This window comes from Culex quinquefasciatus, chromosome 1, assembly GCF_015732765.1.
Source record: "Culex quinquefasciatus strain JHB chromosome 1, VPISU_Cqui_1.0_pri_paternal, whole genome shotgun sequence".
Classification (NCBI taxonomy): Eukaryota; Metazoa; Arthropoda; class Insecta; order Diptera; family Culicidae; genus Culex; species Culex quinquefasciatus.
In genome coordinates, this window is record NC_051861.1 from 54,345,256 (window position 1) to 54,357,747 (window position 12,492).

Sequence of the window (12,492 nt, forward strand, 5' to 3'; positions counted from 1 at the left end):
GCTGAGATATCGACATTGAAAAATGGTGGGCTGTATGGGTGAGACTTAGAAAACATAAATTTTCCTATTTTTAAACCTTTGCATTGCAATATCTCAGCAACTAAGGGTCGTATCAACAATGTCCGTAGAAACAAAACATAGAGAATTTTCTCAGTTTTTCAAAAATATTTTTTACAAAAGTGGGAAAACATGTGCACTAATTTAAAAAAAAATGAAAAATTGCGACTATTTTCAAAAAAGTCACCTAAAAATGGACTTAACATGAAAACGGTGCACTTTACCAAATTTTACTAAAGTACTTTTCGATTGCAAATTTGATTTAACATCGAAAAATGAAGTTGAAAAATTTTTGCGACCAATATTTCGATTTTTTGAAAAAAATCAGTATTGATTCAAAAATTTATAACTGGCTCTAAGATTTTTTGCACAATCTGGAAATTTCTGAAAAGTTGGCATTTGATGTCCTCTAAAACATATCAAAAAATAAAAAAAAATAAAAATAGTGTTTTTTTTTGCAAATCAAGTTTTAGTGACAAAAAGTTAAATTAAAAATCACCAATTTTTTTTTACCGTGTATCATTTTTTTCCAGTGTAGTCCATATCCATACCTACAACTTTACCGAAGACACCAATTCGATCAAAAGTTTCAATTGGATTAAAAAATACAAAAAAAAATCGAATGACCGAAATCCTAGAGAACTGCTCAAGAGCAAAAAATAACAAAATAATCGGTTGTTCAATTTGAATATTTCAACTATGTTTTTTTTTTAAGCAGCCAAAGACACAAAACATTGTGCAACAATTGACCAAATCCACGATCCCTTCCCGTAGGATAACTATAGATATAGTTTGAAACAATATACACAACTGACCCACGATTTTAGCAGCCTGTCGGTCGATTGCGCCAAACAGTCTGACTTGAGATTTCTCCCGATGCACTAGCACACGATAGATAGTGCCGCCGAAGATCGAATCTACATTTATTTTTAATTGAGCACCTGAACTGATCGCGATTGAATTGCTAAACCGTCGTAATCAGCGATGGAAATGCAAGAAAATCACGCTGTGGTATATCTTGAATTTTAAGTTGTGAAGTGAAATATTAAATTTAACCGAAAAACATATTGTTCCAGAGCGTTGTTCAAATCTCGACGACAAATGAAGGCCAGGACAAGCTGAAGCGTGGCGCCGATATTAACTATGGGATAGACGACATTCCACCGTGGTTTTTGTGCATTTTTATGGCACTTCAGGTAAATTTTACTAATTATATTTAAAAAAAAAACTTGTTTGATAATTTACGACCTTAAAGACCAAATTGAATTTAAAAAATCTGAGCAACAGTTAAAAAAATATAAACATCAAATTGTAACTTTTTCAAAGTAAAAAGAACTAACCACAGAACAAGTCATCATATTGTCAATTTAAATTAGATATGAAACCAATGGCACTGATCACTCATAATTATACAATACAAGCTCGAGCGCGCTAATTGATTTAGATTGCTGAGCGATTTGCGACAGCAATATGCAAAAAAATCGTTTTTTAGACATGGTCAATGTGATTCATCAAACGAAAGTTAGTTTCGATTATTTTGTAATCAATTTTCAATCATCAGGACCATCCACAAACTACTTGGACACTTTTTTTGCAAATCTCAACACAAAACCGCCAAAACGACGTAAACGCCACGGGTCACAAGATTGAATGGTGTTCTTTTCAAATTCTTTGTTTTCTCATAACATTTGGAAAGTCCAAAATAAGACTTAGGGTTCGTTTTTATGTTCATTTTATCAAAATGCCATTTTTCCTAGATCAGTATAGTCCCAACCTGGGTGCTGAATAGTGGTTCGCAAAACGGCCTCAATTTTGAACTGTCAAAGTGGAACCAATTTACTGTTCGCCAAAAGCAGAGAGTATTGTTATCGATCATGGTATTTTTTTACGAGAATGCAAAATGTGTGGCTTTTGATGACCTCTCAAGAAAGTTGAAGGCGAGATTGTCGATGGGGTTGTATCCATCCAGAAGCAGACTTTATTGTTTGATTCCGTTTGAAAACCTGGTTTAGTGAAAATCATCTCTGTTTGTTGGATCAGCTTTGCTAGAATTAGCAGCAGGATTCCTAAACCAGCCAGGGAATTTATCTGCGACATCATAGAATGACACTCTCGCCGCAGTTCTTCGTCATCTTTTAGAAAGAAAAAAATCTAACCGATCGAAACGCGACAATTTTCCAGCAAAAAATGACAAAAACTAGACAAATAAAACACTAATTGCTGATTATAAACAGATAATTTAAAAAGTCAGAAAAAGTCATGCTTTTGCTTGAACAGCCTCCTACTTTGTAGATGTAAACAAAGTGGGATCATTCGAAAATCGCGTTAGGCATTCTCTCTATTCATCACCCAGGTCCCTACCAATGAATTGCTCATATTACAAAGTATGATTTATCTTTTAATTATTTTTGTTGAGAACTTTTAAAAAATATTTTTCAGGTGGGGCATGCGTACCATATGGATTTTAAGTGTGTAAAAATTACGAATTGCCGCAACAACATAATTTATTGGGAAATAAATACACAAAAGTACTTAAAAACTGATAAACCATTAAAAAATGTCCATGCCATATATGATGATACTATGAAAATTTACTAATTATCATCTAAGTATTTTTTGTTTTTCGTAAAAACGATCAAAATATTGGTAAAATATTATTATTTCATCTGAAAATACATTCTAATCTGATGTGTCTAAGCGATAACAGTTCAATTGTTAACAAATTAATATGTTGTTTCATGCATTGATACCCACTAGTTGAGTAGAACGTACGGAAAATCAATCATTTTGAAATCTATTTGTTATGGTACAAAGTTTAAGAAGTTTGTCCTATCAAAGTCTTAATCAAGACCTGGATTAATAAGATTAAAAAAAATCCGACTGATTTATATACGTTTTCAATGATTTTTAACGAGCATTTCCTTAACTGAGTAATTCTCTACGAAATCGGTATTTTTTCTTCAATTTTAATTTTTGTATTTTTTAATCCGGCTGAAACTTTTTTGGTGCCTTCGGTATGCTCAAAGAAGCCGTTTGCATCATTAATTTGTCCATATAATTTTCCATACAAATTTGGCAGCTGGCCATACAAAATTGATGTATGAAAATTCAAAAATCTGTATCTTTTGAAGGAATTTTTTGATCGATTTGGTGTCTTCGGCAACCAAATTCGGTTGTAGGTATGGATATGGACTACACTGAAAAAAATGATACACGGTAAAAAATTGTGATTTTTTATTTAACTTTTTGTCACTAAAAGTAGATTTGCAAAAAAAAACTTTTTTTTTTGATATGTTTTACAGGACATAAAATGCCAACTTTTCAGAAATTTCCAGGTAGTGCAAAAAATCTTTGAACGAGTTATGAATTTTTTAATCAATATTGATTTTTTCAAAAAATCGAAATATTGGTCGCAAAAATTTTTAACTTCATTTTTCAATGAAAAATCAAATTTGCAATCAAAAAGTACTATAGTGAAATTATGATAAAGTGCACCGTTTTCAAGTTAAATCCATTTTTGAAAATAGTCGCAGTTTTTCATTTTTTTAAATTAGTGCACATGTTTGCCCATTTTTGTAAAAAATATTTTTGAAAATCTGAGAAAATTCTCTATATTTTGCTTTTTTGAACTTTGTTGATAAGACCCTTCGTTGCTGAGATATTGCCAGGAAAATTGATGTTTTCTAAGTCTCACCCAGCACCCCACAATTTTCTAATGTCGATAACTCAGCAACTAATGATCCGATTTTCAATGTTAAAATATGAAACATTCGTAAAATTTTCCGATCTTTTCGAAAAAAAATATTTTCAAAAATTTTAAATCAAGAATAACATAATTATAGAATAATGGCATAATTTTGAATGTTTGACCCTTATGATGTAAAATGGCTTCTTTGGGCATACCGAAGGCACCAAAAAAGTTTCAGTTGGATTAAAAAATACAAAAGAAAACGAATGATTTTGCGGTTGTTATACCACGTTAGGATCAGGATTATTTAAAAACATTCATTATATGTTGCCTCTAGTCCATCATTAACCTATCCATTCAAACTTTAGATCTGTGCAGTACATTGATAAATTGGAAATTATGTATTGATAGATTTAACTTTTTTTTCGACTTATTGTATAAAACTCGTTATTATTTTTAATTATACAATTACTGAACCTTGTAGATCTTCATGCCATATTAGTCATATTTATGCATAACGATCATGTCAAACCCATGTCCACAATTTCTAATGTTTGTAATTTGTAATTAATTGGCAACGATAGCCCGTTAGTATACTTTGTATCAGGTTAAACAAAATCATAATCAAGTCCTTCAGCTATTTCTCCTCTATTTCGTGTCTAGAAGTATACTTTTCCATGAGCCCCTAGGCTGAAAACTCCTCCAATTCCTAAATTGGAAATAATTTTTCCATCAGTCCCTAGACTGAATCCATCCAGTTCTCCAAATGGAAGCTTACTTTTCCATCAGCTCCCAGGATGAAAAACCCCCCAGTTCCCAAACTGGAAATTCACTCCTTCCAGTTCCCAAACTGAAAGTTCATTCCTTCCAGTTCCCAAACTGGAAGTTCACTCCTTCCAGTTCCCAAACTGGAAGTTCACTCCTCCCTGTTTCCAAACTGAAAGTTTACTTCACCTCCCGGTTCCCAAACCGAAAAGTAACACATCTCTTCAGCTCCAAAGCTTAGGAAGCCTTTCTGTCATCAGAAAAAACTCCTTAGCAAATCAACGCATTAGCTCACAATCACCATTATGCTAAAATCAAATGGACAATCTCCCAATATCAATTTAATCAAAAATACTGTCCACAATGTTAACCACGCCTAAACCACGCCATTGATCTTATTTCAGCTTTTTAAATTTTATAAATATAATTATTACTTGAATCGGTCACCCGTGGCTCCAAACATTATCAAACAATTGATTAACATTGCAATATCTTGTTCAGATTAACACACCATGCTTCCATATTGAAGAAAACCAAATTACGTGCACAGTTTAACTCTCTCCCGCCCATGGTTACTTCAGAGCACCAAAACTTTGAACTCAATTATCTCGGAACTGGCACAACTTTTCATGATGTTTCAAATTGCTGGTGTTCATGTAGAATGTATACTAACATCTCCCCAAATTTCATCATATTTGGTTAAGCACAAGCAAAGTTACAGTGTGAAATGTAAACAAAAATGGGCCAATTTTAGGGAAATAAATAAGATCTGTTTTCGAAAGCCCGTAAAAATTACCGAGCACAAAATTTTATAAAACGAAAAATGTTTTGCTATCATTTGAACCTTGGACAAGAACCCCTGTGAATAACATTGTGAGTTTGGACCGGTTTAAAGTGTTTTTCAACCTTTTTCATTTGGTGCACCAGAGCACCACCTAGGCATATGAGCAACTAAATATTCAGGAGCACTTTTTTCTAAATTACAGAAAAAGCTTATTTTTATCAAAACAAAAGTTTTTAAACGTTTTGACTATTCATAAACAAGACAAAACATTGTTATTAGACCGATAGTTTTATTATTTTCCTCATTTTTCATGAAAATGGTTGTTTGTGGGTTTTGAATGAGCCAACCAAAGAAACCTGAAAATGCAGAGATTTTAGAATTTGTAGTTAATACTTCAGAAATATGGTCTTACAGCAAATAATAAATAGTGTTTAACACATTTCGAAGCGTTTTCAAACAAATGAAGATTTGAAGAAAACGAGATTATGTGGCTTAAAAAAAAAGTTGCTCATCTTCCTGATGGTGCTCTACTTCAAATTCTATTTTTTTGCCCCAATTCGATGTTTGTGGGTCAAAGTAAAGTATTTCCTGCATTATTCTACCAAAATTAAACCATTTACTATTTTTACGATAAGCAAACAGCTCTGGGCGTTAGAGGGTTAAACACAAAAAATGGACACCAAAAATCACGATCAATCCTGCACAGCAACCACGTGGAAGTAGTCGACTGATGCAAGAAAGACAATTAACACTGATCACCAGGGTTACCAGGTCTGAAGAGTAAAAAATCTGGCAAAAAATCTGGGAAAAATCTGGCAAGCCACTTTTCTCAAAGTAATAAGTAATTTTTTGTTCAAAAACTGTCATTTTTCATTTTTTATACATTATAGCTTCACAAAATAAACAAAATACGTCAATAAAACAATGTGAGGAAGAAATAGAAAATTATTTTTTTCTAATTGACGCTCAAAAAATCTGGCAATGCCAGATTTATCTGGCAACCTGGCACCCCTGCTGATCACTCGCAAATAATTCTTTTGAGAAACTTTTTTTTCCTAATTTCAGTTTAGCTCTGCCGCTGCTCGTTGCATAGAGTTATCTACGTGCGCATGTATTGTGTGTACGTACACGAAAAAGATTGAGGTTAAATTTTGTACCAGCCAGCAAAACAAATGGCGTGCTAGTGTTTGTGAGAGCGGGCTTAGATAACTCTATTCTCCCCCCAGCATAGGGGCTGCACAATGCACACTCACCGATGCATCATATTTTTCAGATGAAATATAAAAATAAAAGTTACTCAAATTTATTTACAATGCTTACTAGGGTGGGTACGTTTTTCAAAAAGTTCTCGGATCAAGTTTTAGTATGGTTCCCCTTGTAGGGCATGCCCATAGGGACTTTCATGCCAAATATCAGCTCATTTGGTTGTAAACTGGCTGCGCGCATCGAGGTTAAAGTTTACATGGGAATTACTATGGGAAATTGGAACATTTTGTTCAAACGCTCCTACAGGCCTGGGAAAATGACGCGCCAACTTCTGGTATGGTCAGGCCTATGGGAAATGGTCTGGAGAACACTTTTCCCGAAGAGAGCATATGGATTCGTTGTCCCTAGACCTGGCGCATCGGCAAACAATCCGATGTCTCCGGAATCAACGGTTTTCCCTCAAAAAGCATCAAATTTTCCTTAGCATGCTATGAAAGCTTGATGAACACCGCGACGCCATATGTCAGACAGCTACCACGTAGTTGAAATATTTGCAAAAAAAATACAAATTTGCTATGCAAAGATTTTGAATTCGACTAAATAATATCAGGATTACTCGAAATGATCATTTTCTACTTAAAAAAAGGTTTGCAATTAAATATTCCAGCCGTTTCTCACCCACGTGGTAGCTGTCTGACATATGGCGTCGCGGTGTTCATCAAGCTTTCATAGCATGCTAAGGAAAATTTGATGCTTTTTTAGGGAAAACCGTTGATTCCGGAGACATCGGATTGTTTGCCGATGCGCCAGGTCTAGGGACAACGAATCCATATGCTCTCTTTGGGAAAAGTGTTCTCCAGACCATTCCCCATAGGCCTGACCATACCAGAAGTTGGCGCGTGATTTTCCCAGGCCTGCAGGAGCGTTTGAACAAAAAGTTCCAATTTCCCATAGTAATTCCCATGTAAACATTAGCCCTGATGCGCGCAGCCAGTTTACAACCAAATGAGCTGATATTTGGCATGAAAGTCCCTATGGGCATGCCCTACAAGGGGAACCATACTAAAACTTGATCCGAGAACTTTTTGAAAAACGTACCCACCCTAATGCTTACATTTCATCTTTCTTTAGTTGTATCTTGAAATTAAACAATAGTTTGAAAAAAGTTTTTTTATTTATTAAATATGATTTTTGCATCCATTCATTTTGGTTCGTTTTGGTTTTTTGACGATTGTCTGCTTTTTAACTGGGCTACGGCCCAGTTATCGAGGGCACAGTTAAAACCCAGCCCAGTTAAACAACGCCCAGTTACCACATTTTTTTTTTCTTTCTGGAAGGATGAAGATTGTTTTGAATTCCTTTGAAATTGAAAATCTGTGTTCTAGATACCATTTTAAATCAAAAAAGGCAAAATATTAGATCAGGTGGTTTATGTTGGAGTATTGGAAACAAATGATTAATCACCTTCATTTCCCTTTCAGCACTACCTCACGATGATTGGAGCGATTGTGTCAATACCGTTTATTCTCACACCGGCGTTGTGTATGGAAGATGAGGACCCATCTCGTGGAATCATAATTTCTACAATGATATTTGTAACCGGAATCGTAACGTACATACAAGCCACCTGGGGATGCCGTCTGCCTATTGTCCAAGGAGGGACCATTTCCTTTCTGGTGCCAACACTAGCCATTCTAAATTTACCCCAGTGGAAGTGTCCGGCAGAATCCGTAATGGCAACTCTGGATGCGGAGGCTAAAACGGAGTTGTGGCAGGTGCGAATGCGCGAGTTATCCGGAGCGATTGCCGTGTCTGCCTTGTTTCAAGTGTTCATCGGATACAGTGGTTTAGTAGGGAAGCTGCTTAAGGTTATCACCCCGCTTACTATTGTTCCAACTGTTTCGCTAGTCGGACTGACATTGTTCTCCCATGCCAGCGAGACAGCTTCAAAGCACTGGGGAATCGCTGTCGGAACCATTGTTCTCATGACTTTATTTTCACAAGCAATGACCGGTGTAACAGTACCAACCCTGAAATACCGAAAAGGTCACGGTTTGCAGATTGGATGGTTTCCTCTATTCAAGCTGTTCCCAGTCTTGTTGACCATACTGATTATGTGGTCTCTGTGCGGCGTACTGACGGCTACCAATGTTTTCCCCAGTGGCCATCCAGCTCGGACGGACGTTCGGATCCGAGTGCTTGAAGACGCAGCGTGGTTCCGTGTGCCGTACCCGGGACAGTTTGGAATTCCAACGGTAACTCTAGCGGGTGTGCTGGGGATGTTGGCAGGAGTTCTAGCATGTACCGTAGAATCCATAAGCTACTACCCAACGGTATCCCAGATGTGTGGAGCGCCACCTCCTCCACTTCATGCCATCAATCGAGGAATAGCAACGGAAGGTCTTGGCACAGTCCTCGCCGGTCTTTGGGGATCCGGTAACGGAACCAATACGTTCGGAGAAAACGTCGGAGCCATTGGAGTTACAAAAGTGGGCAGCCGTCGGGTAATTCAATGGGCAGCAATCATAATGATCTTTCAGGGAGTTTTGAACAAGTTTGGCGCAGCATTCATAATGATTCCTGATCCCGTAGTCGGTGGTATATTCTGCGTCATGTTTGGAATGATAGCTGCCTTTGGCCTCTCTGCTCTACAGTACGTCGACCTTCGTTCCGCAAGAAATTTATACATTCTAGGATTATCGATATTTTTCCCACTAGTGCTGTGCTTGTGGCTCAAAGATCATCCCACATTTATTCAGACTGGGAACGAAACCGTCGACTCCACGCTGTCTGTTTTATTAGGCACCAGTATTCTTGTTGGGGGCGTTCTGGGTTGTATACTAGACAACTTGATTCCAGGAACCCCCGAAGAGAGAGGTTTGGTAGCCTGGAGTAAGGAAATGGCACTTAAAGTGGACGGAGAACAAACGGGTGTCCCGAGCACTTTTGACTTTCCTTACGGAATGTCTTTTCTTAAAAGGTAACGTAGGTTTTTGTTCATTAATATTTAATCTTAAAATATCTGATTTTTAATGTTTTCACAGGTGTAAATGGACTAAATATGTACCCTTTCTACCAACATACAAGATGGAATTATAAAAAACGTCATTTATTCTCTAAAAAAACGGTACTTAAAGTTTTAATCGTTTATCAGAAATGTAAAAAATCATTTGGTGTACATAAAATTACACATTTTAACTGACATATAAGAAAACACCCTGTTTAACTTTGTAAACATAGTTTTTAATACAAAAAAATAAGCTTCCTTGTTTCTGTGTCTGCAAAAGATATTTACATATGAGCAGTTCTCTCAGATTTCGGTCATTCGATTTTTTTGTATTTTTTAATCCGACTGAAACTTTTTTGGTGCCTTCGGTATGCCCAAAGAAGCCATTTTGCATCATTAGTTTGTTCATATAATTTTCAATACAAATTTGGCAGCTGACCATACAAAAATGATGTGTGAAAATTAAAAAATCTGTATCTTTTGAAGGAATTTTTTGATTGATTTGGTGTCTTCGGCAAAGTTGTAGGTAAAAACACAAGGTAAAAAAAATTTGGTGATTTTTTATTTAACTTTTTGTCACTAAAACATTTGTCAGAAAAATATTTTCAAAATTTTTAAACCAAGACTAACATTTTAAAAGGGCGTAATATTGAATGTTTGACCCTTTTGAAATGTTATTCTTGGTTTAGAAAAATTTAAAATATTTTTTTCGAAGAGATCGGAAAATTTCACGAATGTTTCCTATTTTAACATTGAAAATCGGACCATTAGTTGCTGAGATATTGACATTAGAAAATGGTGGGTTGTTTGAGAGAGAATTAGAAAACATAAATTTTCCTGTTTTTAAACCTTTGTATGGCAATATCTCAGCAACTAAGGGTCGTATCATCAAAGTTCAAATAAGCAAAATATAGAGAATTTTCTCAGCTTTTCAAAAATATTTTTTTCAAAGGTGGGCAAACATGTGCACTAATTTAAAAAAATGAAAAACTGCGACTATTTTCAAGTCACCTAAAAATTGATTTAACTTGAAAACGGTGCACTTTATCAACATTTCACTATACATCGAAAAATAAAATTGAAAAATTGCAAAAACCAAAATCAGTATTGATTCAAAAATTCATAACTCGCTCGAAGATTTTTTGCACAACCTGGAAATTTCTGAAAAGTTGGCATTTAATGTCCTCTAAAACATATAAAAAAAATTGTGTTTTTTTTGCAAATCAAGTTTAAGTGACAAAAAGTTAAATAAAAAATCACAAATTTTTTTTACCGTGTATCATTTTTTTTCAGTGTAGTCCATATCCATACCTACAACTTTGCCGAAGACACCAAATCGATCAAAAAATTCCTTCAAAAGATAAAGATTTTTGAATTTTCATACATCATTTTTGTATGGCCAGCTGCCAAATTTGTATGGAAAATTATATGGATTATATGCAAAAAAGTTTCAGTCAGATTAAAAAACACAAAAATTAAAATTAAAAAAAAAGATCGATTTCGTAGAGAACTGCTCATATAAAACAAACAAATCTCGGATTAGTTTTCAAAAAGCCGTAAGAGTCATTGGTAAACAAAGTCCTTTTTGCATCGGTAATCGACCTACTTACGAAAAACCGAAATTTTGTTTCATTTTCGAGAAAAACGAAAATTAGTGTCAGAGGTCACAGTGGCTCTTACGGCTTTTTGAAAACTCTCCCGAGAAATGTATGTATGTATGTACATTAGGGTGCCGAGAATATGGGACTTTTTCTCAAAAGCTCGCTCCACAATCTGAATATTGTTCCTTAAGTTTTTTTAGAACTCAACCAATTTCGCTCAAAGTTGGCACAGATGCTTAAAATAACCCAATAAACCGTTTTCCGCTTGTGGAGCAGGGGGTAATTTTTTCTGGGCACCCAGATTATACAAATGATTCCCAAACCCGCAAGCAACTTGGTCCTGAATCACATGTGAGCGCTAGGCTATAGGTGAACGATTCGATCATCTTTTACTCCGGAATCTGTACACCCACGTGCATAAGTTTTTTTTTTGCACAAATTTTAACGCTACAAATACCGGCACATAGAACAAAATGGTTTCCCCTTCCCTTCCCAAGCGCCGGAAATGTGTAGCAGGTGTAGCGACACTTCACGTAGACGCCCTTGCTTACATCTCGTCATTAAGGATATGCACTAACAACTACTATAGTGCTGAATAATGACCGCATTTGGACTTTACTCGGCTGGTTTAGTGCTGGCCTCGACTGTTTCTGTTCACCCCTGCGGAAAATGTCAAAACAAAAAAAAACAGAGAGCAAAACAAAAGTTGCTCTCGCTCTCCCTCTTCCCTTTGGCTTAACGATTTCTACTCTATTTTTAGTTTGCTTCTAACTGCATTACCGACTGGGCTGATTTGGGATGTTGCTTTGTCGATGTTGCTCTGCAGAGGAGTGTGCTGTTGTGGTGATGGTCCTGAGCCCGTGTCCGCACGGCTAAGTGAGACGTAATTTCCAAGTGCGACTTCAAAACATCTTGTGTTTACTGTTTCAAACTTGGCTAAAATACATCAATTTTGTTCTTGGTCACATTTGAAAAGTTTTTTTTAGATTTATTAAAATTAATTGACTTTCTTTATGAATAAATCAATAAAAAAGAAATAAATCACTTGGCCCACCAGCTGTCTGTTCACTGAAACGAAACGATGTTGAAAAACTGGAAAAAAAATCATCATTTATTGATGATGTAAAAACTGTGTATCGAATTATTTCACATAATTACATAAAACATTACAAAATAAGTTATGATTTGAGTGGACATTCTAAATTTTTTCCTACTTCAAGGAAGAAGAGTTAGCACAAGGTTTGTTTTGCTTTTTCTCTCTCTTTCGCTCTAAACTCATAATCAGAATCGTGTTGCCAGTTTGATAAATAATCTGGAATGTGTTGCCAGTCGTGGCTCTAAATCAGCACTAAAACAGCTTTTAACTGTGCCATTAAATAAGTGC

The 12,492-nt window shown here is 35.6% G+C and overlaps 1 protein-coding gene across 1 annotated transcript; it reads left to right on the forward strand.

Annotated features, from left to right (window-relative positions):
* Nucleotides 1-843: 843 nt before the first annotated feature.
* Nucleotides 844-12,073, forward strand: LOC6034745 (solute carrier family 23 member 2). The gene is made up of 5 exons (XM_038253269.1): nt 844-1,068; nt 1,134-1,253; nt 7,982-9,480; nt 9,545-9,627; nt 11,869-12,073. Exons 1-4 carry the CDS (start codon nt 1,042-1,044, stop codon nt 9,597-9,599), a joined length of 1,701 nt encoding a protein of 566 aa, XP_038109197.1. The 5' UTR covers nt 844-1,041; the 3' UTR covers nt 9,600-9,627; nt 11,869-12,073.
* The last annotated feature ends 419 nt before the right edge of the window (nt 12,074-12,492 follow it).